We start from the raw sequence: 25576 nt of genomic DNA, 5'->3' as shown, positions 1-25576 counted from the left end.
TTCCTGTCTTGAGTTTGATAGTAAATACTAATGAATCTTGGAGCAGCAATGGCATCCAATATAAGGCTATTGATATGGTCCAGGATCCTGGCTGGGCATTTTCACGGGTTGTCTCATTTACTCTTCAAACAATCTCACAAGTTAGTTACTGGTTTTCCCCCTTTTCAATAAGGGCTGGAGAAAAAATAGTAACCTAAGATCACATGGTTGGGAATTGTAGAGACAGGATTCAAGTTGAAGTTTAGCTCCCAATTCCCACCTCAGAAAATGGTGTCACGGCAACCATTCAAGGGAGTGTCTGGAAGACACCCTTGGTGCTACCTTCACGTCTACTTTAATGCGAACCCATCAGAAAGCCCATCACTCCACCTTCAAATATGACTTTAATCTATCTCTTCTCAAGCTCTCCACCCACTCTACCCTAGTCTAAGCCAACCCTCTGCTGGAAAAGCTCCAGCCCCTGGGCGGTCTCCTTCCTGTCACTCGCTTCCCTAAAGCCCATTCTCTACACCAGGGGTTCCCAACCCCCAGTGAGAACAGGGCTGCACAGCAGGAGGTGAGCAGTGGGCTAGGGAGCCTCACCGCCTGAGCTTCGCCTCCTGTCACAAAGCGCGAACCCTACTGTGAACTGCGCATGTGAGGGATCTAGGGTGCGCGCTCTTCATGAGAATCTAATGCCGCCCACCGCCACCGCCCCAGCTCGTGGAATAATTGTCTTCCACGAAACTGGTCCCTGTGCCAAAAAAGGTTGGAGACAGCTGCTCTACACTGAAGCCAGAAGGGTCTTTGAAAAATGTAGATCCTGGCCGTGCGCGGTGGCTCGCGCCTGTAATCCCAGCAGTTTGGGGGGCCAAGGCAGGTGGATCGCCTGAGGCCAGGAGTTCCAGACCAGCTTGGCCAACATGGTGAAACCCCGTCTCCACTAAAAATACAAAAATTTGCCTGGTTTGGTGGTGGGTGCCTGTAATCCCAGCTACTCAGGAGGTTGAGGCAGGAAAATCGTTGAACCGGGAAGGCAGAGATTGCAGTGAGTGGAGACTGGGCCACTGCCCTCCAGCCTGGGCGACAGAGCAAGACTCCATCTCAAAACATAGATCAAATCCTATTATCAGCTGGCTTCTCCTTTTAAAGCCGTTTAAATCTTCCTGTTCTTAGAATAAAACTCAAACTTCCTCCTAACAACTGCAAGGCCCTGCATGGTTTCCCCCTTACTTGTAATTCTGGCTTCATTTCACATGGGTGGATTTACCTTAACACTAAGGAATCTTCAGCTTCAGGACTGTCACTTGCAAGTCCTCCTCCAAAGCCCTGGGAGAAGCATAGCAGTGTTTTCATTTGGGCGTGTGTTTTTGTAAGCTTTTCGAAAGTAAGATATTTTATCAACATCTTTGAAGATGGGTATCTTTTCCCACTCCAACTCCCTCTCTGTCACACTGCGTTGGCAGCAATGGAGGAGCTGAGGGATGCAGCTGAGGCAGAGCTGCGTTACATATACATTAAATTCAGGGTCAGAGGGATCTATTTATGTGGTCCACAGTCACTTCGATCTATATTTAAGTAATTGCTGTCTATGTTCGTTAGGAATGGCTTCCAGGAATGCATCTACAGCCACCATGCTGACTCGTCCTGCACTGTGACACGAAGGCACAGGGCCATAAATCGTTTTCATGCATAGCATCAGGAGTACGTATGTATCAGGTAAGAAACAAAATTTGAAACATACAGAGCCAGAAGCTAGTCTATCAAGAATTCTTCAAATCATCAGACATATAAGCAGAGGATTTGATTCTCATCAAAGCCCAGTTAAAGCAGAAGCTCTTGTCTGCCTGTCTACTTGAATCTACTGACAATACAATATATGCAAATTATAAATGCACAGCACTTTTTTTTTCTTTTCCAATAGGAATTGCACAAACTAGAAGATATCAGAGTCTTGTGTTCATAGAGCACAAGCATGCAGTAGTACTGTAAACAGCTAGTACCTCCATGTGAGAAGTTGCAAGTTTATAATCCTATGAATTGGCTCATGACTTCTTTGGCCATCTCTGCCTTAGCGATGTCAAGTGCTTACAGATGAACTAGCCTGCAGATCATAACAAAAGTACTGATTCATTAAGAGGAATAGATATATTTCAAATCAAAGTGCCAGGGAAACAGGAGCGTAGGAGAGCCAGGGTGACACCATTTTAAAATCAACTCCATCATAAAACCAGCAAGACCCATTCCTTGCCAGTCATGACCCATGTTCATAAGACATTTGCAGTTGAGAAAACAACTTAAGGCCCCTGCAAGGTCACACTCCTACAAGAACAGAAGTCCAGATGTCCCGGTATCCATAACAGTATGTGCTTCCAAGATTGTGATCGTCATCTTGATGGACATTTTTGATTGTGGTCATTTTGATGGATAAAATGCCAAGGATAATTTTCTTTAAATCAACAAAGTACTAAATTTTGTCATGTGGTCAGCCCACCTGTATGTAGACATAGCTCAGTTTTTGCATAGATAAGTTCCCTCTATAAGAAAAACCTAAAGATGAGCTATTTCTCTTCTTGCTTTCTGAGGGCGCCCTACTCTGTAACTGAGTTGCTTTCACTAAAACTGCTTCTTCTCAGTGCCTTCTGCGAGTGACCTTGAATTCCTTCCTGTACGAGATCCAAGAAACCTCTCTTGGGGTCTGAATCAAGACCCCCTTTTCTGGCAATGAAAGTAATCAATAGACTTAGATTGTTTGATAGTCTAAGTAATTAAAAGGAGTGAATCATATAAAGACATTGGGAAAGTTTTAATTTCTCAATTATTTAACATGAAATACTGACATATAGGAAGAAAATATAGAACTTCTAACACACTGCTATGATAGGGACAGCAACAATAAATTGGCTAAGATACTGTCAACTTAAATAATATTTAAAATTAGTCACTTTACAAGAAGGCTTACAGCTCATATATAAAAGGAACATAGAGGTTTTCTCAAACTTGACAATAATCCTAAAAACATACAGGGCATTTTTACGACATAAAGAAAATTGTTTAAAGTATCCACACACAAAAAATTAATCTTGTAGAGGGGAGACTGAATTATTTCCACAGTCTCTTTGAAGAAAATAAAACCACAAAATTGTCAAGATTAGATTATCAAAGAAGATACAGAAAAAATATAGAGAAAAATCATTATAGAGGCATATCATGCAAAAATATTATTCTGTTTTTCTAGATTTTATGTTTTGTGTTTTTATGCCAGCTAAAGTTTATTTCATCTCTCATTCTTAAAAAATCCCTTTCTAGCCTAATTCTGTACTTCTGGCTTTGCATTCTTTCTCTTAGGGTATATGATTGATATCCTAAATCGTATAAAGTTCAGGCCCCACAACTCTGGACTTGCTCCATCCCATTCCCCTGGCTTCCTGGGTCCCAGCCATATTAGACACCCTCTGTGCCCATTGCTTAGGAAAGTGCTGCACACAGGACTGCCAGAAACATATTTGTAAATGAATGAATGAACGATTCAAAAACTGGAATGCTGGAATATTAACAACACGAAAACATAAATTTTGTCTGTTTTATTTGTTGCTACGTTCCCACATCCAGAACAGTGCCTGACACACAGCAGGTGCACATTAAGTATTTTTTAAAATGAAACCAAGCCTGGTCAACTGCAGACAATGCTACTTTCCATTCCCCCCAATTATTCCCAGTTTGTTACAAAGCATTTTCCAACATCCTCACCATCGCTCTGAGAGGTATCATTTTTATTTTAGAGCTAAAGATAAGTGGAGGATAAGAGAAGGAGAACCCAGATCACTTGGTCAGTGGCAGAGCTAAAGTCCAAACGCAGATCTCTGGGGCGACAAAGTCTCTTCGTTCATGGTCTTCCCAGTAACATGCCCCACAATGCGAAAGCTGATCATGAGAGAGCCAGTCCTGAAACCCTGAGCGGGCCTATTCACGGAAGAATTGCTCTGTGCGGACACTAGGTGGCGCCCACATACAGCATAGTTCCCCTAGTCTTCGATGGCGCACGTAACGAAATCTAAACACAACTGTGAGAAGTCCAACTTTGAACCTTCAGTTTCATCTGTTTGCAACTGTCCTGCTTTTGCTTCCTTGAGTCAGTTTTCTCCGCTGTCAAACGGAAATATTAATACATATTCACTGGTCAGGTACGTTGCAATGCCTGTGCATTGTAGGTGTTCAACAAACATGAGCTCTTCTGACAGCGACCAAGGTAACCTGCAGCTATGTGAAATTCTTCTTAGCTCTGCACATTGGCCAGAGAATGCTTTCCAGAAGGAATGAGAGGGAACTTCCCTTTCGTTGATCAACTACTGTGGTAAACTGAAAAATGGCCTCCATGTCCTAATCCTTACATGTTAACTTATACCAGGGAAAGTCTTTGCAGATGTGATTAGGAATCTTGACGTGAATATTATCTTGGGTTATCTGGGTGAGTCCTAAATGCAATCATGTGATTCTTTAGAAGAGGTAGACAGAGGGAGATTTAACACTCACAGAGCAAAAGGCTATGTATGAGAAGACAGAGACAGAAACTGAAGTTACGCAGCCCAAGTCAAGGACTGCCAGCAGCCACGAGAAACTGGAAGAGGCAAGGAAAGAATTCTCCCTTAGAGTTAGCAGGGCGTACAGTCTGGCCAACACCTTGATTTTGGTCCAGTGAAACTGACCTCAGCCCAGTAAAATACAAGCTGTCCCATGACCTGGGGAGGGTTTGGACAAAACAAAGCAGGGTGACAGAGACAAGGCAGAACTAGGGCTCAAGATATGCCTGGAGCAGGGATGGGTGTGCATTATTGGGGTCACCAGATTCTATGTCTGCTTATATACTGGGGAGATAGCAAAGGTGTTGTCCTAGAGTTTCCTTCACACTCATTAGAAACTGCCTTGCTCCACACCCTGCCAGAAGGAGGGAGCGAAGGTCCTATGAGCCTGACATCACTGCTTCTTCTCTCCATGGCACCCGTCCCCCACTGTGGCTGGTCAGAAGAGCATCATGTCGTAGTACGAGCTCTGCTTAGGTGGAAAATAGACCTGAGATTCAGTGCCATTACTGCCACTTACTCATTGTGTTTTCTAGGGGGGCAACTTAGTTCCACTAAACTTTACTTCCTTCATCCATAAGATGGAGATTTAATAGCACCCTTGCAGAGATGTTGAGTGTGTTCAGTGCAATAAGGTCTTTACAGTGCCTTGTGTGATGCTGTTAGTTAGGGCAGATATTGATAATGATAATGAATAGTTTACATGACACATAGCCCTCATTAGATGACAAGGCACTATTGTGTTTTACATGTATTAACTCATTTATTCCTCATAAAATCCCCAGGAGAGAGATACTATTATCCCCATTCTGCAGATGATAAAACCAAGGCATAGAGAGTTTAATGACTTGCACACAATCAATTTATTGTAGAGCTGGGATTTGAACACAGGCAATGAGGCTCCAGGCCATATTTACAATTACTAAACTATCGCGACTTTAAAAATGGTAGCTGTCTATTGTAGCACTATTTACAATAGCAAAGACATGGAACCAACCCAAATGCACATCAATGATAGACTAGATAAAGAAAATTGGTACGTATACACCATGGAATGCTATGCAGCCATAAGACTAAATGAGATCATGTCCTTTGCAGGAACATGAATGAAGCTGGAAGCCATCATCCACAGCAAACCAACACAGAAACAGAAAATCAAACACTGCATGTTTTCGTTCATAACTGGGAGTTGAACAATGAGAACACATCGACACAGGGAGGAGAAGAGCATACACTGGAACCAGTCAGTGGGGGACAAGGGGAGGGAGAGCATTAAGACAAATAGCTAATGCACACAGGGCTTAAAATCTAGATGATGGGTTGATAGATGCGGCAAACCACCATGGCACACATATACCCATGTAACAAACCTACATGTTCTGCACTTGCATCCTGGAACTTAAAGTAAAATAAAATAAAATAGTAGCTGTCATTATTAATAATAATTGCTAAGATTTACTAAGCACTGCTTATGTGCCAGGAACATGTTGACTCATTGCATTTGCTCAATAGTCCTATGAGGTAATTTCTGTTATTATCCCCACTTTATAGAAAAGCAAACTGAATCATAGAAAAGTGATACTATATGCCCAAGGTTAGAGAACTGATAAGATGCAGATATGGTATTCAGTCTCAGGCAGCCTGATGTCAAAGACTTCCCTTTTTATTACCTATGTATGATGATGAGGAGGAGGAGGAGAAAGAATGAGAAGAGGTGGAAAAAGGTGGAGGAGAGGTGGAAGACAAAAATAAATCTGCTTTATGCCAATAACCTATGATATGTCCAGGTGTCAAAAGTTAAGCTGACCAATCAGATTCCCTTTCTATAAACTTTAAATAGCAGGAAAGTAAACTCTAGGTCCACTCTAGCAGTGGGAGTAGACCCGAAAAGATACAGAAAGAAGACCAGAAAGTAAAGCCCAACCCTTGACACATGCTATGAGGAAGCCTGGCCACCCGGAGGGTCATGTATAGATGTTCCAGCCAACAGCCTCAGCTATGGCCACCTGGAGGGTCATGTATAGGTGTTCTAGCAAACAACCTCAGCTAAAGCCAGCATCAACTGCCAGACATGAGCAAGTAAGTCTTTGCGATGAATTGAGTGGCAACCACCACCTGACTGCAATCATTTGAGAGACCCAAAGCCAAGAACCTCTTAGCTGAGCCCTGAACTATGGGAAACATAATTTACAGCAATAATAAATGGCTGTTGCAATAATAAAGGGATTGCTGTGTTCAAGTTTGGAGGCAGTTTGTTACACCCTAATATATACCACAACACATAGGCTCTGTAAGGTGTCACAGCTGACCCAGGACTGGAAGCTGGCTCTCATGTAAAGGTAAGCCGCTCATCATTTCTAATCAGTCACAGTGTAAGTAAGCCCTGCCTTGCCTGCCCTGACCCCATGTAAGTTTCACATCTTTTTTTTTTTTTTTTTTGAGAGGTCTTGCTCTGTCGCCTAGGCTGGAGTGCAGTGGTGCGATCTCGGCTCACTACAACCTCCGCCTCCTGGGTTCAAGCAATTCTCCTGCCTCACCCTCCCAAGTAGCTGGGATTACAGGCACTTGCCACCACACCCAGCTAATTTTTTGCAGTTTTAGTAAAGACGGGGTTTCACCATGTTAGCCAGGATGGCCTCGATCTCCTGACCTCATGATCCACCTGCCTTGGCCTCTCAAAGTGCTGGGATTACAGGCATGAGCCACCATGCCCAGCGTGGTTTCACATCTTGAGCTGTTCTTCTTGCTCCTAAAGTTTTAGCTTTCGACCTCATTAATTGTTTTTCCATCTCTGTCCACTCCCCTCCTCATCCTGGATAGGAGGCTCAGGTGTGCAGTCCTGTTTTTGCTGCCTTAGCAGAGAAAACCCTGGATTTTCCCTTCTGAGACCATGATCCACAGGCTCCCTCTGGTGCTCACTGTCCTGCATGCCCATTATTTCCAACCCAGCCCTCTAGGACCAGCGCTGAAGATGTCATTTCCATCCCAACTCCTTGTCCAGCATCTGGGCTCCGTCTGGGCTTCCTTTGACCTGGGATCAGGAAGCAAACATTGGTTCTGAATGTAGGGTCTTGGAGAAAAAGAAATATCCCACCAGAAGGGCAGGTTCTGGGGCTCTAGGTCTATTTTCCCAGAGTGGAGATGGAGGGGTTGGCAGGGATTTTTGGTCTTTGGGCCCAAATGTGGAAAGCAGGGAGAGGCAGAGGGTGCTAGTGGCCTGCAGTGGGCATGGGAGACCAATGTCATTTCTACTTTGCATGGCCAGGCAGATGTCTCTCAAGGTGAGAGTGGCTAATCAGCTTGTCCATTTATAATAGCCAATGGACACTGGTTTCACATATCAGAATATTATCACACAGCAATAATAAGGTGCCATTCATTAGCCTTTCCAGTGGAAGGAATGGTTACAGTGGCAATCGGTAATCATAGCAAAAAGCTGTGTCAGCCTGGGACAGGTAGGAGACAGAAACTACACCAGTTATTTTAACACAGAAAATTTAAAATAAAGAATTGTTAACTAGTTATAAAGTTGTTGACTAGGTGATTGAAATGTTATAAAAAGAACTTGAAGGTAGCAATTGAAGGAAGCATTTGCCACCTCCAGGGCTGAGGGAACAAATAAAAGAGGCAGAAACTATCGAAACTTTAAAACTTAGAAGAGGAATTCCCTGGAGCTTAAATTCAGATATCTGAGAAAGGAACTCAGTTCAACTGGGGCTGGTGCCTCTGAGCTCAGGAAACGGCCAGGTAGGTAAGGCAGTGACCCAGACTTCAGAGGAGGAGGGACTGGCATCTGGAGCTGTTGTCTCTGAGCTTCTGAAAGAGGTCCCAGGGGTCTGGAACCTGGATCCTGGAGAAGTCTGGTGCTTCATGAAGGAATTGCTGCCTGTAGTGAAGAAATATTGCTGGGAGATGCTCAGAGGAACAGGGAGCCCACAGGGAAAAAAGCAGCAGCAGCAAGTCCCTTTTCGCTCCTTTAGACTTGTAGTCTAACTCCACCCTGTATATTGGCAACGTCTAACAAACTCAAACAGAAAGCAGCTAACAACACCAAAATGTGGTTTGCAGGGACCCAGCCCCAGCATTACAGAGCAGGTATCATTTATATTGTCAAATATAAAAATCACAAGTTGATCTGATTGCAAACATTATCCTTATAATGCAGCCCCTCCACACTGCCTCTGCATGCAATCAATTTACTTTTTCTTTTTCCTTTTCTTGAGACTAAGTTTTCACTCTTGTTCCCGGCTAGAGTGCAATGGCATCATCTCAGCTTACTGCAACCTCTGCCTCCCAGGTTCAAGGGATTCTCCTGCCTCAGCCTCCCGAGTAGCTGAGATAACAGGCATACACCAACATGCCTGGCTAATTTTGTATTTTTAGTAGAGATGGGGTTTCTCCATGTTGGTCAGGGTGGTCTCAAACTCCTGACCTCAGGTGATTGCTCGCCTTGGCCTTCCAAAGTGCTGGGATTATAGGTGTGAGTCACTGCTCCTGGCTTGATTTACTTTTTCAAAGGCATAAAAACAATGTTCTAGCAAGATACAGGTAGATTTTCAAAAACAAAAAGACCTACCAATCATCAGATCATCTTAACACCATGACTTTTTTATTTTCACCTTTTCTGTTTCAGTCTTTCTTATAGGCAGATGTAATTTTTCAGTTATGACTGCAGCACACACCCAACTGAGTGTCTCTGCTGTATCACAAGCATTATTGCCTGCTGTTATGGAGGATGTTGTCACAAGCCCTCATTGAAGGAAATGCCATCTTCTTATTGATTTATCCTCTTTGATTCTTTGAACATCTGGATCGTATTCCTCAGAACCATTCTAACTGCAAATGTGTGAAACTCTGCTCAAATCAGCTTAACCAAAAACAAATTTATGTAAGTGGCTGTGGGGTTGAGGGGGGTGACATTGACAGGGGTAACTCACAAAATTAGAGCCTAAAACTGGGGACTAAAAAAGGCCAGAGCTCTTCCTCTCTGCCCATCTGTTGTGTGGCCCTCTCTCTACTTCCCTTTGAAGGTTAGCCTCCTTTCCTACTGCAAACAGGTCTTCTTTACCTGGTACGAACATGTTCACCAGCAGCCTCAGCCTTGTAAGTGTAATAGAAAGAGCGTCCAGCTAGCAATCTCAGGGAAGGTCAGTGATTTGTTCTGTGGGTTCACATGCTCACCCATTGGGCCAATCATCTTTTTAGGGCAATCATGAATTATATCATTGGCCAGGCCTGGTAATATACCCATCTCTATGGCCAGGGTGGTTACAGGGCCTAATATGTTATCAGATGAAGGGGGCTGGGAAGGCTTCCTGGGAAGACAGAAAACAACCACTAAGTCACTACACAGGGTTTGGAATTTTCACCCTGGTAACCATTACTGCACATGTAGTTTTTGTTTCAACAATTGCCTTTTGAGAAATCCCCAAGGATAGGACTACTGCCATGGTGCTTGTCAAAACACTATAGCATGTTTGTGTTTTCCGTCAGAGTGTTCATATCCAGTACCTTATGTGTGCCTCACAAAGAAATCCCAAGTGACAGAAAAGGAACCAGAGACACAAAGAAGCTGAGTGACAGATCCAGGGATGCACAGCAGATGAGGGCAGAAGTGAACCTAGAGCTCTGGCTTCCTGACTCCCATTCCAATGCTCTGCCCCTAAAACACCACAGTGAAAGGTTAGACTAATGGTGAGAGGGTTAAAGCCCAGTGTCATCCCTGTCTGGTTAAGGGAGAGAGCTTCGTCTGCTGTCTTCCCCTCGGAGGAGCTGGGCCAGACCCCTTGAACAAACAGGCTGGCAGCCCCTGCCTTCAGAGCCCGCTCGAGCTCTGATGGGGGATGTCCCTCCGCTGGACCTGGCGTCCTCCCAGTGGGCGCTGTCAGCACGCAGCTCCTCCAGGACACTGTGAAGATGCCTCAGTGTGAGCAGGAGCCTCTGGTCTTGAATCTGCATCTCAGACTAGGAGAGAGAAGAAGCCTGTGAAGGGATGCATGGAGCCCTAGGTGTTTCCCCATCAAGCCCCTTTCCTCGCTGTCTCATCAGAGACAAGCCTACTTGTGAGTCACACAACCTCATGGAAGCCGTATCCACCAACACCTCGGTTTCTTGCTCTGCAAAGCAGAAAGCAAATTGCTTACTTTTCAATGCTCTCATGAGGCCTGAATGAATTTGCCCAAGGGAAAACCCTTTAAAGGGGTCAGCAAAATCTAAACTACTTTTATTACAATACTAACATATTATTTTCCTTTTTATTTTGCTTTCATTTTCTTATGAGCATACCATGGAGTTTTCCAGAAGCTAATGACATGTAAAATCTCAACAGATTGAATTCAGGAGCAGCTATCAGAATCCAGCTGTGTTCTATTAAGACAGACATTAAAGCAATTAGGAACAATGTAAAATGGGGCTACTTTTCTCACTAAATATTTGCTTTGAAAAATTATTTTGAATAAGTAATGTTTTATTAACATATTATGAGTTTGTTATTATTTTAGAATGCATTAATAAGTATACTAAAAATGTCTCAGCTCTGGTTTCTAATTTAGTCAGTATTGATAGATATAACTCATATAAACAAAAGCTTTTTGGTGGCCTGAATAATTTTTTTGAGTATAAAGGGGTCCTAAGATCCAAAAGTTTGAGAACTGCTCCACTAGAACTACACTATCATCAGCTGTCTCTACTCCTTCTCCCATTTTTCTCTAGGAATTTTTTCCCATACATTTTCTCTCCTTTTATTTCTGTTTATTTGTTTATTTTTGAGGCAGAGTCTCACTCTGTTACCCAGGCTGGAGTGCAGTGGTGCAATAACAGCTCACTGCAGCCTTGAGTTCCTGGGCTCAACTGATCCTCCCACCTCAGCCTCCCAAGTAGCTGGGACTACAGGTGCACGCCACGTCAGGCCAATTTTTGTATTTTTTGTAGAGACAGGGTCTTGCCATGTTGCCCAGGCTAGTCTCAGACTCCTGGGCTCACATGATCCTCCCACCTCAGCTCTGAAAGTTTGCTTTTTCTTAAAAATGTTAAAATTCTATTTTCTAACTAGGTAATTCTTAACACATGACAGAAAATTTTAAAGCTACAAAAGGGCATATATTTTAAAGTCTCTCCCATCCCACCTCACTTTATCCCTCAACTCAAGCATCCTTCCCCAGAGACAGCCACTGCGAATGCTTCCGTTTGCCCTTCCGAAGCTGGCCGGGGCAACACATGGTTAGATTTGCAGATTCTCAGCCTCTCTCTTTCTCTGTCTTTGCAAGAGATACTTATGAACATTATTTCCCCATTAAAATAGTGTTTTCATTTTTGTGACAAGCTGATTACAATTGAGAAAACCAAGTCTGCATCCTCTACTCAAGCCTGAGTAACACTGCCAAGAGTATAGGTAGCTAGAAAGAGAGATATGAGGCTGAGCGCGGTGGCTCACACCTGTAATCCTAGCAGATTGCTTGAGGTCAGGAGTTCGAGACCAGCCTGGCCAACATGGTGAAACCCCATCTCCACTAAAAATACAAAAAATTTAGCCAGCCGTGGTTGCGTGAGCCTGTAATCCCGGCTACTCTGGAGGCCGAGGCAGGGGAATCACTTGAAACCAGAAGGCAAAGGTGATAGTGAGGCGAGATCGTGCTATTGCACTCCAGCCTGAGCGACAGAGTGAGACTCCTTCCCCCTCAACCCCCGCAGAAAAAGAAAAAAGAGAGTCGTGCAGCAAAGGTGTAGACAGCCTCCCTCAGAACACTGGGACAGCTCAGGCTGCAGAGTGAGCCGTCCTGGGCCCATTTTTGCCTAATTCCTCAGAAAACATTCACTCTGTGTTTTCTCGATTTTAGGGTTTTCCTCCTGCACATTTTTTTGTCCAACCTTCAGCATCATTTCTGGATATGTGCCTGTAAGATCACAGTGGGGTGCCCAGCACAGAGGTGACGTTGAGCCACCCAGGCACCCACAGTTTCGGGGTGCGCAAGGAAGGCAGCTGCCGGGCGCTGGATGCCTGCTGACTGTGGGAAGCTGTGGCCCCTGCTGCTGGAGTCCCCTGGTCCCATGAGAAGCCCTCCTGGGTCAGCCCTTCCTCTGGGATGAAGACAGAGTTGGGTCCCAGCTTCCCTGTTGCCTGGCAATCCAGAAAGGTCATTTTCAGACAACTCTGTCTGTCTCTCCCCAGAATGAGAACCTTTTCTGAGGTTCCCTAAACTGCCTCCTCTCTCCTGGCTGATGTCCCCACACACTTTGGGACACCCCTCTTTTTTCGAACTTGGAGAAAATATCATAATGAAAGGCATAAGCTTGGCTTCTTGAGCAGCAACCACGGGACTAAGTCACATAACGTAAGTTCAGGAGAGTTAGTGCTCCATGGGGGAGGTCCTTGCCAATGGGAAATGAGAGACAGGAACGAGCAGGGCAGATGCATTTCCTCTCATTCTCTCTACCCCAATGTGCAGTTCCTCCTTCAACCCCTGCAGAGATCTCAGCTGCTGAGACACCCACTGAACCTCCTTAAGGCCCCTTCTGAAGCCATAGGCAGCTTGGTAATACAATGTCTGGCATAATTGCCTGGCATAGCATTGGCCTCTACTGCCACACCTACTTCCTTCCCTATCGCGACTCTGGGCTTGTACTTCCAAATAAAGTGCTAGTTTTTCAATCCTAGCCCAAGCTCCTGCTTTCTAGAAGACCCAGGCTAAGACAGAGGGTATACGCATGTCCATCTGGGTCAGGGTTATAACAGCCAGCATCCATGTGCCAAGTATTCATTTGGAGGATTACAAGCATCTCTTCAGTAAATTCTTATAATACCCCATATGATACTCATACTATTGTTATTTCCATTTTGTGATAAGGAAACTGAGGCTCAAAGAGGTAAAGCTCCCGCTAGAGGCCTCACGGTGGCAAAGCTGGGCACACACCCAGGACTCAGTGTCATTCTAAAACCAGTCTGGCGAGCACCATACCCAGCGCCTCCTATGTAGGTCACGACCTACTTATGCCTGAACCTGAGATCACAATTGTGCATTGTGTGGCAGGTCCCAGAGGGGAGACTGCAGGGTCCATGCTGTGGCTGGCAGCCTCTGCCCCAGGGGGGAACTGGGAGGGAACACCTGAGATCCTTGGAAAATATGTGGTCGGGTGATCAAGGAAAAGAAATGCAAAACCTTACCAGCTCCTTTCTCAGCCACTCCAGGGTCTGCCCAAGGCTCGGGGTTGGCTCTTCTGCTGTTTTCATCTCAGTGTCCTTGGGAGTGACCTTGGCACTGACCTGGTTCTGGGCCCGAGGGGTCTTTGACTTGTACATTCCCCTACCTCCTTCAGACTGGCAGCAGGTCCTGGCCAAATCATTGAAGATGGAGTTAACGAGAGCAGGAAGTGGCTCACACTGAAAAATGTAATTTGACTTTTTTTTTTTTTTAAAGGGCTTTAGCGCTCTGAACAGTACAAGGAGGAAGGGAGGGAGATCATTAGGGGTCTGAATACCTTGGTGCCTGCTGGTTCCAGAAGCTAAGAATATGCAATGCCAACAGGACCACAAAGACTGCAAAGCTTTAAATGGCAAAGATAATAGTTATTATGAAAATAGGCATTCTTTTCTAAGGGCTCGCTTTGTGCTTTACATATAAAGTATGTATATGTCTCATTTGGCATATACCTCCACCTGTGTTCCCAGTCGCCTTCCTCATTTACTTATCTATAGCGTCTACATAAAGGGAAATGTTCACTTTCCAAGTTCCCTTGTTTCTGGAATCCCCATGACACCCATTTCCAGCAAATGAGATCAAAGCAGCAATTTGCTGTTAGGCTTCCAGAAAAACTTTTACCTTCCTAATAAAAGGGAAAATATCACTGCTGCTTCCCCTTTACTCCTACTTTCTCCCTTTTCCTTCTGCCTTAAATATGGAGGTGATGTCTGGAGCTACAGTAACCGTCTTGCAACCATCAGACAAAGGGCAATCACAGAGCCACTAGAAATCATTGCACCCCTGAATCAGCAACAGCATCTAAAGGAGACAACAGACCCCGTTTCTAAGGGACACTGCTACTTGCAGGCTAACACAGTCCAGACACACCATTTATTCTTCCCATTGTTACAGGAAAGTGGTCCTGACCCAGACCCCAGGAGGGGGCTCTCAGATTTCATGCAATAAAGAATTCAGGGGCAGTCTATACAGCAAAGTGAGAGCAAGTTTATTAAGAAAGAAGGGAATAAAAGAATGGCTACTCCACAGACAGAGCAGCCTTGAAGGGTATTGGTTGCCTATTTTTATGGTTATTTCTTGATAACATGCCAAACAAGGGTTGATTATTCGTCTTCCCTTTTTAGACCATATAGGGTAGCTTCCTGATGTTGCCATGGCATCTGTAAACTGTCGTGGTGCTGGTGGGAGTGTAGCAGTGAGGACAACCAGAGGCCAGTCTTGTGACCATCTTGGTTTGGTGGGATTTAGCTGACTACTTTACTGTAAATGTTTTATCAGCAAGGTCTTTATGACCTGTATCCTGTGCTGACCTCCTGTCTCATCCTGTGACTTAGAATGCCTTAACTGTCTGGAAATGCAGCCCAGTAGGTCCCAGCCTCATTTTACCTAACTGCTACTTAAGATGGGGTTGCTCTCGTTTAAATGCCTCTGACATCATCACACTATGAAGCAGGTTTTCAATTCTCTCTTTCACCAAACACTTATTGAATGTCTACTGTGTGTCAAGTTCTGGTCTAGACACTGGGGTTATCAAGCAAAACCAGAGAAACAAAGGCCCTGCTTTCCTGGAGCTGACATCCTAGTAGTCATTGGAAATAATCAATCAAATTAATGCTATGAAGAAAATAAGTAGAATGTATTCTCACATAGGTCTTTTAAAATATAAACTTATTTGCCAGGCATGGTGGCTCATGCCTGTAATCCTAGCATTTTGGGAGGCCAAGGTGGGCAGATCGCCTGAGGCCAGGAGTTCGAGACCAGCCTGGCCAACATGATGAAACCCCATCTTTACTAAAAATACAAAAATTAGCTGGGTGTGGTGGCGGGCACCTGTAATCCCAGCTACTCGGGGAGGCTGAGACAGGAGAATTGCTTGAACTTAGGAGGCAGAGGTTGTGGTGAGCTGAGATTGTGCCACTGGATTCCCAACCTGGGCAACAGAGTAAAACTCTCTCTCAAATACATATATATGCACATATAATATACATATAAAAAATATATATACATTATATAAATTTATATATATTATATATATAATATAAATGTATATACATAATATATATACACATTTATCTTATTTATATGAACTAGAAACTCCAAACCAAGAATTATCATAGTGGCCCCAGATAAAGATGTGAAATGACTGGCAAAGCAAACTCAGCCAACTTTAGGGCAACTTGCTCTCAATCTGGCTACACAAAATATCCTCAGATAGAGCTCCCCTGAAGATGAATTAGCAATCCAAAAGACAAAACACACAAGGAAGCCATTCACCATAAATGAGAGTCAATGGTGAGAGACACCATCACCCCCTTCCCCCAAGAGCTTCAGATGAAGATAATTAAAAGTATTTTGAGGCCAGGTATGGTGGCTCACACCTGTAATCTGAACACTTTGAGAGGCCAATGCAGGAGGATCACTTGAGGCTAGGAGTTTGAGAACAGCCTGGGCAACATCACAAGACCCCATATCTACAAAAAAATAAAATAATTAGCCAGGTGTGATGTCATGTGCCTGTATTTACCAGCTTCTCAGGAGGCTGAGGCAGGATTGCTCGAGCCCAAGAGGTCAAGGCTTGTAGTGAGCTTTGATTGCACCACAGTACTCCACCCTGTCTCAAAAGAAAAGTATTTTGAAAAGAATAGGAGGCATACAAGAAGGAATCAAAATCATACAAAAAAAGAGACTCTTTCTTTCTCCTTTTTTTTTTTTTTTGAGTTTGAGTTTCACTCTTGCCACCCAGGCTTGAGTGCAATGGTGCAACCTTGGCTCACTGCAACCTCTGCCTCCCAGGTTCAAGCAATTCTTCTGCCTCAGCCTCCCAAGTAGCTGGGATTACAGCCACCCATCACCACACCCAACTAATTTGTGTATTTTTAGTAGAGATGGGGTTTCACCATGTTGGCTAGGCTGATCTCAAACTTCTGACCTCAAGTGATTTACCCACCTCAGCCTCCCAAAGGGCTGGGATTACAAATATGAGCCACCATGCCCAGCCAAAAGAGACACTTTTTAAAAGGCAGGTTGGAAAAAGAATGCAATAGAATCTATAGAACTTAAAATTACAGTAAATGTTTATAAATTAAAGAGAAAATAGCATATATTTATTGTAGCACTAGAAGACAGGGCTAGTGAGACAGGAGCTCAGCAGGACTTGTTCTCCGACACTGGTTACAATCCCAGGCATAACTCCACTGATCAAAACAGGATCTGTTCAAACAGGAGGCTGTGAAGTAAATGGCCAAAACCAACTAAAATCAAGATGGCAATGAAAGCAAACCTCTAGTTGCCCTCATTCCTCATGGAATGTTAATTCTAATTGATTAGCATTCTAAAAGACACTCCCACTGGTGCCATGACAGTTTACAAATGCCATGGCAATGCCCGAAATTTACCTTATATGATTTAAAAGGGGAGGAACCGCCAGTTTGGGGAACATCCCACACCTTTTCTAGAAAATTTGTGAATAATTCACCCTTTATTTAGCATATAATGAAAAAGCAGCTATCGGTATAGTCAGCCAGCAATCCATGACTGCTACTGTGCCTATGGGGTTGCGCTGCTGTGTCTATGGAGCAGCCATTTTCCCGTACTCTGTTGCTCTAATAAACTTGCTTTGCATTCACTTTACTCTGTTGGCTCACTCTTGAATTATTTCGTGCATGAAGCCAAGAACCCTCCCTGACTGAGCCCCAATTTTGGGATCCACCTGCATCACTATAGCAGTGGGTATAGGACAAAGGGAAGCAGGCTAGGACTCAGTAAGAGGAAGATGTTGTTTAGAATTCTTCCAAGCAGTGGGCGCTCGGTCAATGCAGTGCAGAAGCATAGCCCAGATGATCAGAGAGACTGGAGTAGGGGCTTCACTGGCTTAGAGATGGGACCTGGGGCTCCTTCCAAGTATAAGACTGACTGGGCAGGAAAAGGGATACTGTATAAGGAGCCAGGACATCTGGGTTCTAACTCCAGCCCTGCCAAACTGTCTGTGTGAACTTGGGCCTCATCCTTTCCCTCTTAGGCATAATGAGGCTCAAAATAGTTACTAAATCAAGTTGTAAGAAACATCACATTTCTTATATCCTGGTGTTTACAGCTTGAGATACATTCTGACTGCTACATTCAGAAAAAATTTAATGCACAATTCCTCCTAGTTCAGCTATCACTTTTCAGAACCCAAGAGAATCGGAGAAACTCCTGCCTGCCATATTCACACCCCTTTTGAACACAAGAGGCCAGAGATGATTCCTCCAAATAGGCCACCAAGCTTTGTGTCACATGCCGTGTAGTCATGGGACAACTGCCTGGAGCAGAGATGAGTGCCCCAGCTCAAAGCAGCATCTACAGACTGGACAGAAGAGAGATCATTGGCTCACGGGTGACTGGTTTTTGAGGAGCTTCATTTTGAGTGGTGACCAAATGATCCAATCAGATCTTCTCTCAGACATGTTGAATTTGCCACAGATGAGAGGTTGGATTATCACAAGAGATTATCACAAGAACACTGTGTACCAAACCTCTCTAAAACTCCATACTTTCAAACAACAATCATTTCTTCTTGCTCATAGTTTGCAGATGTGCAGCTCTGAGTCTGCTCCACAGAGCTCTTGTCCTCCTCCTGGAATCACAGGGCTGCTGGGCCACACTCGCTTGGCAAAGGATAAGGGAGTAAGTGGAACCGTGGGAGGCCTCTTCAGGCTTAGGCTCAGAACTGCCACACTGTTGCTTTTGCCATGTACCACTGGACAAAGTTAGTCACATGGCCAAGACTAAAGCTAAGAGGCAGGGATATATGCTGCACTACACAGAGATCCTGGCAAGTGTGTGGACTTAAGGAGGCATGAAGAAGTGGGACCCACAATCTTACGCCAGAAGACAGCACTGCATGGAAGTGGGACCACAGGCCTGGAGGTGGTTAGGGGGAAGGTGGCAAGTGGAGATCATGAGGTGGCAAGAGTGGGAGGCAGGAAGTATTGTTGGCACAGTATTGGACAGATGTCATTGTGGAGTCGGAGGAGACACAGGAAGAGCTAGAGAGAAAGTGATCTCAGAATAAGACTTGAAGGGTGATTTAGGACAACCAGCATTATTGATCTCCTACTCCAGACCAGGCAACACGCTAAGTCCTTGACATGCATCACCTCATTTCATCTTTAAAACTTGATGACTGCAATTCCAAAACCGCACTCAGGCACCCTGAGGCACTGGAGAAAACTCACAGAGGCACTGCAATATATCTAAAATTTTGATGGAAACACAATGACATCTGCCAGATACTGTGCCAACAAATATTATTATGTTTGTTTAAAGCTAACTACCTAAAAAAACACTTTTTAAATATTTTGGGGGGCCTGGTACACTATGAAAAATTACTAAGATGCTAAGGGTATCATGAATTGAAAAAGTTTCAGACCTCTGCCTATGAGGAAGCTACCATCATTATCTGCATTTTATAGGTGATTACAAATAGATCATATTATTCACAACTTCTTACGGATGTGAAAACTGAGGCTTAGAGAGGAGTGGATTTCCCTAGGATCACTTCAGCCAATAAGTGGCAGAACTGAAGTTAGGACCCATCCTCCCTTACCTTCATGGGGTGTAAGGGGTCTTGCCTGTTGTCTTAAAGGGTGGAGACCCAAGCAGGGGCTCAGGCCAGGCCTGGGGTGTTCTCTGCCTTGCACAGCAGTGCTGCTGATAGGAGTGTTTGGCAGTTAGAGTCTGGCACTCTGTCTTTGGCCTCCAGCGCTGATGCCTAATTACCCTGGAAAGCCATTTCTTGTGGTTAACTTGTTTTGATGCATTTTCATTTATTTTTAATTCCACTCTTAGGATTCTGGCTCAGAGCACATTTTACTTCATAGGCTCAGAAAGGCTTGGCACACAGAGATGAGGGGAGATGGAGCCAGGAGGCCTGCAAAGGGAAAGAACTTAACCCCTGAGTGAGGAAAAATGTCACTAACAAATACAAAAGCCAGAATGGCTAGCCATTCATCATCCATGGGCAACCTGTACTACTGTGGCTTCCCTGTGCCAGACTCTGGATGCTTCGAATACAGTGGTGAGCAAGAAAGACCTCAAGCCAGACCTCTCAGAGCTTGTGGCCCAGCTAGTAAGAGGGTCCATTCACAATCAGCTGGTTCAAAATCTTACTTTATACTACAAGCCTGGTGCATGTATATATATGTGTGTGTGTGTGTGTGTGTGTGTATGTATATATATGGCAAGTGGGCTTATATATTTTATATATGTAAATTTTACATAAAGTATAGATATATAAATACATATAATATATATATATGGCAAGTGGGATCATGTATTTTATGTAAATATAATTTTATATAAATATATATACAACTTGGCCAGGCATGGTGCCTTACACCTGTAATCCCAGCACTTTGGGAGACCGAGGCAGGTGGATTGCTTCAGCCCAGGAGTTCGAGACCAGCCTGGGCAACATGGTGAAACACCATCTCTACTAAAAACACAAAAATTTTCCAGGGGTGTTGGTGCGTGCCCCTAATTCCAGCTACTCAGGAGGTTGAGGCAGGAGAATTGCTTGAACCCAGGAGGTGGAGGTTGCAGTGAGCCAAGATCACACCAAAACTGGTGACAGGAGCGAGACTCGGTCTCATAATAAATAAACAGTCCAATGGGTATGAGTCCCAGTTGCCCATGGCAGTCAGGGGCTCACTCATGCATTTATAGTTTATTGGATGCACTTCCTTCTTGGTCTCTCTTCCCTTTCCTCCGCTGTGTTTCCTGGGACAACTTTCCAAGTAAACCACTTGCACTCAAATTCTTGCCTTGTGTTTGCTTCTAAGGGAACTCAACTTACAACACGTTTGCTATGGTTTGAATGTTGGTGTCCCTTCCAAAATAGATGTTGAAACCTAATCCACAATGCAACAGTATTAAGAAGTATGGTCTTCAGGAGGCAATTCATGAGGGCTCTGACCTCATGAATGGAATTAGCACCCATATAAAAAGGCACCAGGCTGAAGGGAGCACTTTCTTGCCCTTCTGCCTTCTGCTATATGAGGACACAACAACGAGGCACCATCTGGGAAACAGAGCAGCCTTCATCAGATGCCAATGCTGGTGTCTTGTTGGTGGATGTTCCAGCCTCCAAATTTCTGTTCCTTTTTTTTTTTTTTTTTTTTAGGTTCTTGCTCGGTCACCCAGGCTGGAGTGCAGTGGTGCGATCATGGCTCACTGCAGCCTTGAAAGCCTGGGTTCAAGAGATCTTTCCTTTTTAGTCTCCCAAGTAGCTTGGACTATAGGTGTGCACCATTATGCCTGACTTATTTATTTATCTGTAGAGACAGGGACCCTCTATGTTTCCCAGACTAGTCCCAATTCTTAGGCTCAAGTGATCCTCTGGCTTTAGCCTCCCAAAGCGCTAGGATTACAGGCTTAAGCCACTGCACCTGGCCATGTTCTTTATAAATTACCCAGTCTTGGGTATTTTGTTATAGCAGCAAAGAGGGACAAAGACAGTGTCCTATCTATATGTGCCTTGTACACATGAGCGCCCTGCACCCCTTTCTGCACATATCTATCCTGTGTATTTCTATCCAGGAGTGTCCTAGACATGGGTATTCTTGCCCTTCTGCTCTGTACCTGTATCCTATACACACCTGTCTCATGCTGGTGTATCCAGGACACCATCCTGCAATCTTCTATTGTATGGAGGGCAGCCCTTGACCCTGATGAGATGACAGGGACTCAGGTGGAGCAGAACAGGACAGTGAGAAGAACATCCCTTGGCCTCAACTAGGCGTGGGTGTGAGTCTGAGGCAGGTAGCCTGATTGATCTGAGCCCTAATTTCCTCCCATGGTGAGTAAGCTCCAGGTTACCAATCTGTCTCAGTGCAGAGGGCCCATGTGAGATAACACACGCAGGGACCGCCACATAGAAGGTGCTCCATCAAACAACCTCCATCATGGTATCTCCTCCTTACTTGCTGGGCCTGCCCTTTCCCAGGGGAGTGGCTTGAAATCTACTGAGCCCAGTATCCCCAGTGTGCCGGGCCCTGTGCTGGCACATGGATGAGAGGCAATAAGACCTCTGCCCTCAAGGAGCTTCTAGGTAGGTGCACTCACTCTTGTAGAAGCTAGGAATATGGGTCTTTATTTCTCTTTTTTCTCACCCTCCTTTACTCTTTCCACAGCAGAGAGAGAACACGACACTCAGGATTTTTATTCCCCAAAGCTGGGAGATCCAGACAGACCAGGTGGAAAGGGAGAGAATGCCAGCCAGGCTGGCTGAAGATTTGTGTGCATGTGAGTGTGTCTGCGGACACTTCTTCCAGGGGCTGGAGCATGCCCACTGATTAATTTCCTGAAATCCCTGAACCATGTCCCATTACCATGAATTAAGGCCACTCCATGAAAGTATTAGAGCTCCAGGAAAACCAGATGAGCCAGGCCAGTGCCAGGGGTGAATTTGACACAAGTAAACAAACCCAAACACCAGATCCCAACTGGATTCTGACAGACAGGTGAAAACAGATTTGGAAATGGGTGAGTAGGCATGGGGGCAATCAGCCCCAGGACTTTACATTTATCTGAGGTCCCCAAATCAATCTGGAAGTCAGGGGCCCTTGGGTCTGATTGGAATTTAGCTTCCTTAATGTGGTGGTAAGATAATCTCCTTTCTCCTTGGCACTCACATTTCCCAAATGTGAAAATGAAGATGATATTAACAACCTCTCAAGAATTTTGTGAATGCTTTGAAAATTACGATGAAAACCAGCAGAGCAGTTACAGTCACTGAGCTGAGGTCTGATTTTGAATCCCCAAGCCATGAGATATCAGTTGTCTAACCTAGGACAGAGTGTTATATCATTTTGTGCCTTGATTTCCTCCTCTTGAAATGGGGATAATAATAGTATCCACATGATAAGGTGGTTAAGATGATTAAGTAAGTTAATATTTGTAAAGCATGTGTCTGGCATATGGGAAGGGTTATATAAGAGTTTGTCAAACACACAAATATTTCGCTACTATTACTTCATCTCTGGGCTTAAGTGTTGTTTCCTCTTCCAGAAACTTTTCCTTACTCCACTCACTCCCTTCACCTAGAAAAACCTCAGTCTCCCCTGGGTTATTACTTCTTTCATATCATCCTCCTGGACACTCTACAGGCTGGCTTCAGAGATTTCTTACCAGGAATACAGGGGATCAGATTGCATCTGTATTTCTTGATTTTTGGCTATTCATATACCTATTCAGTTTTTGCCTACTGATTCTACTTTTTTTTTTCAGACTAAGTTTTGCTTTTGTCACCCAGGTTGGAGGGCAATGGTGCAATCTTGGCTCACTGCAACCTCCATCTCTTGGGTTCAAGCAATTCTCCTACCTCAGCCACCTTAGTAGCTAGGACTACAGGCACACACCCCCACACCTAGCTAATTTTTGTATTTTTAGTAGAGACAGGGTTTCACCATGTTGGCCAGGCTGGTCTCAAACTCCTGACCTTGAGTGATCCACCTGCCTCAGCCTCCCAAAGTGCTGGGATTACAGAGGTCAGTCACCACGCCCAGCCTGATTCTACTTTGATTGGCTTAGTTCTTCGGAGTGACAGAAAATCCCAAGTAATAGTAGCTTATACAAAAATAATGTTTGTTTCTCTCACCCACAAAAGTATGAGAAACTATCCCAGACTGGTGTTTCCATCTAGTCATCTGAGATCCACGTTCCTTCAATTTTGTTGCTCTCCCAACCTAATAGGCTTCCACCTCATGGTCCAAGATGGCTGCTCAAGTTCCAGCCATCAGTTCTGCATCCTGGAAGCAGGCAGCAGGAAGGACAAAAAGAGAGTAGGAGGGCACACTCCCTTCCCTTCAGAAAACTTAATACATTTTTCCCACACTATTTCCTCTCATACTGTAAAGGCGTACCATCCACTTGGCCATAGCTAGCTACAAGGAAGGCTGGGAAATGAAATCCTTCTTTGGGGTGCACTGTACCCACTATTGATCAAAGCTTCTATTACAGTGGAAGAAAGAGTGAGTGAATACTAGAGGAAAGCAGCAGACTTTATGGCATCAATTTCATATAGACTGATTTTTCTACCCTTACTCTAGGCAATATCACCCTTGATATCTTTGGTTTCATGAGCTAGTTATGTATTTTCTAAAACAATTTAAAATAAACACCTGTTGAAATGAATCTGCAAGTATAGATATGTGTGTTTATAGACACAGAGATAAATGTAGTATAGATGATGGGAGACTGTTAGTCTAGTTGCCCCCAAAGACTCATGCCTCCTGGTAGTCATATCCTTATGTAGACTCCTCCCTTTGAATCTAGGTTGGCCCATGACCTTCGCTAAGCAATAAAATGCAGCAGAAGCAATGCCAGGCCGGTTCCAAGCTTCAGTTTTAACATGGCCCAGCAGCTTTTTCTTTTGTGCTCTGGGGAAAGTTGGCTGCCATGAAAGAACTCTGACTACTTTGAGACCACCATTGGGTAAGGAAGCCGAAGCTAGCTACACGGAGAGATCATGTAGAAGAGAATGAAAAATCCCAGCTGAGAGAACCAAGCCCAGAGACACACGATCAGGTCTGAGCCAGCTCTCAGCTGTTTGTGCCACCCCAGCTGACACCATCCAGAAGAAAGCTGAGCTGTCTCAGCTGAGAGTAGCCCAAACTGCAAAACTGTGAGCAAATAAATAATAATTTTCTTTTAAGCTGCTGTTGTGGGGTGGTTTGTTATGCACTGATAGATAATCGAAACAGCTTTATTTACTTCACACCTAAAATTATGTTATATACCACTACCTTTGGAACATCACAGACTAGCGATGCCCTAATGTTCCTGTAGGAAGTCCTCGTTCTGTCTCTCATAGATCACACGTCTCTACAGATACATCATTACAGCTATTTGATTGACGACTTTCTGCCAATATACCATGATAACCTCCCACATGGTCTGTTTTCTCCCTTGTCCCCTTGCACCTGGGAGTAGCCAGGGGGAGATGTGCAAATCTACTCACATCACTCCCTTGCTTATCACCCACTGCCATGTCCACAAGGGAGTCTCCTGAGGTTCAGCTACACACTCAGGCTCAACAGATGACCATAAGCCACACTTGGCATTGACCTACTCTGAAGGATATAGCTCAGGCACTTCCGCTTGCTAGCACGGCACTAAATGCTCTTCTTGGCAGGAATCTGCTTCTTCTGGCAGAGCAGTACCACTCAGGTGCCAGACGAAATCCCCAACAGGTGGGTACAGAAACAATCCTGGCTTAAAAGTTTCACGTCCTACAGGATCCAATGTCTTGGGACCTGTCCAGTTACGTGAATCGCTGTGCCAAAAGTATGATTTCCCACCAGGCATTTATATTTCCCTCCAGACCAGATGCAAGTTATCTCTCAGGGGTGTTTAAAAGCATCATCAACAACAACTTAATTTTTTAGAACAGTATTAGATTTACAGCAAAAATGGGATGACAATATAGAGAGTTCCTGTATATCGCTGTCTTAGTCTATTTTGAGTTGCTATAAAAGAATACCTAGGCAGAGCACAGTGGCTCATGCCTGTAATTCCAACACTTTGGGAGACTGGGGAGGAAACGTTGCTTGAGCCCAGGAGTTCGAGACCAGCCTGGACAACATAGTGAGACCCTGCCTCTACCAAAAAAAAAAAAAAAAAAAGCTGGACTTGGTTGTGCACACCTGTAGTTCCAGCTACTCAGGAGGCTGAGGTGCAAGGATTGTTTAAGCCTGGGAGTTTGAAGCTGCAGTGAGCTACGATAGTGCCAGTGCACTCCAGCCAGAATGGGTGCCCCATTTCTGAAGAAGAAGAAGAAGAAGA

The 25576-nt window shown here is 44.5% G+C and overlaps 1 protein-coding gene across 1 annotated transcript; it reads right to left on the bottom strand.

Moving 5' to 3' along the window:
- Positions 1-9151: 9151 nt before the first annotated feature.
- CUNH20orf202 (chromosome unknown C20orf202 homolog) lies at positions 9152-13911 on the bottom strand. The gene is made up of 2 exons (XM_017511795.1): positions 13720-13911; positions 9152-10523 (listed from the first exon to the last, which is right to left on the bottom strand). Exons 1-2 carry the CDS (start codon positions 13852-13854, stop codon positions 10290-10292), a joined length of 369 nt encoding a protein of 122 aa, XP_017367284.1. The 5' UTR covers positions 13855-13911; the 3' UTR covers positions 9152-10289.
- Between the last annotated feature and the right edge of the window lie 11665 nt (positions 13912-25576).

This window comes from Cebus imitator, unplaced genomic scaffold (genome assembly GCF_001604975.1).
Source record: "Cebus imitator isolate Cc_AM_T3 unplaced genomic scaffold, Cebus_imitator-1.0 Scaffold18, whole genome shotgun sequence".
In the NCBI taxonomy this organism is placed as follows: Eukaryota; Metazoa; Chordata; class Mammalia; order Primates; family Cebidae; genus Cebus; species Cebus imitator.
This window is presented reverse-complemented; position numbering and strand designations above follow the sequence as displayed.

Coding starts and splice junctions, on each gene's coding strand:
- CUNH20orf202 (XM_017511795.1), bottom strand. CDS start 13,854: ATGTACAAGTCAAAGACCCCTCGGGCCCAGAACCAGGTCAGTGCCAAG. Junction 10,524..13,719: donor AGTGGCTGAGAAAGGAGCTG/GTAAGGTTTTGC, acceptor TCTCTCTCCTAG/TCTGAGATGCAGATTCAAGA.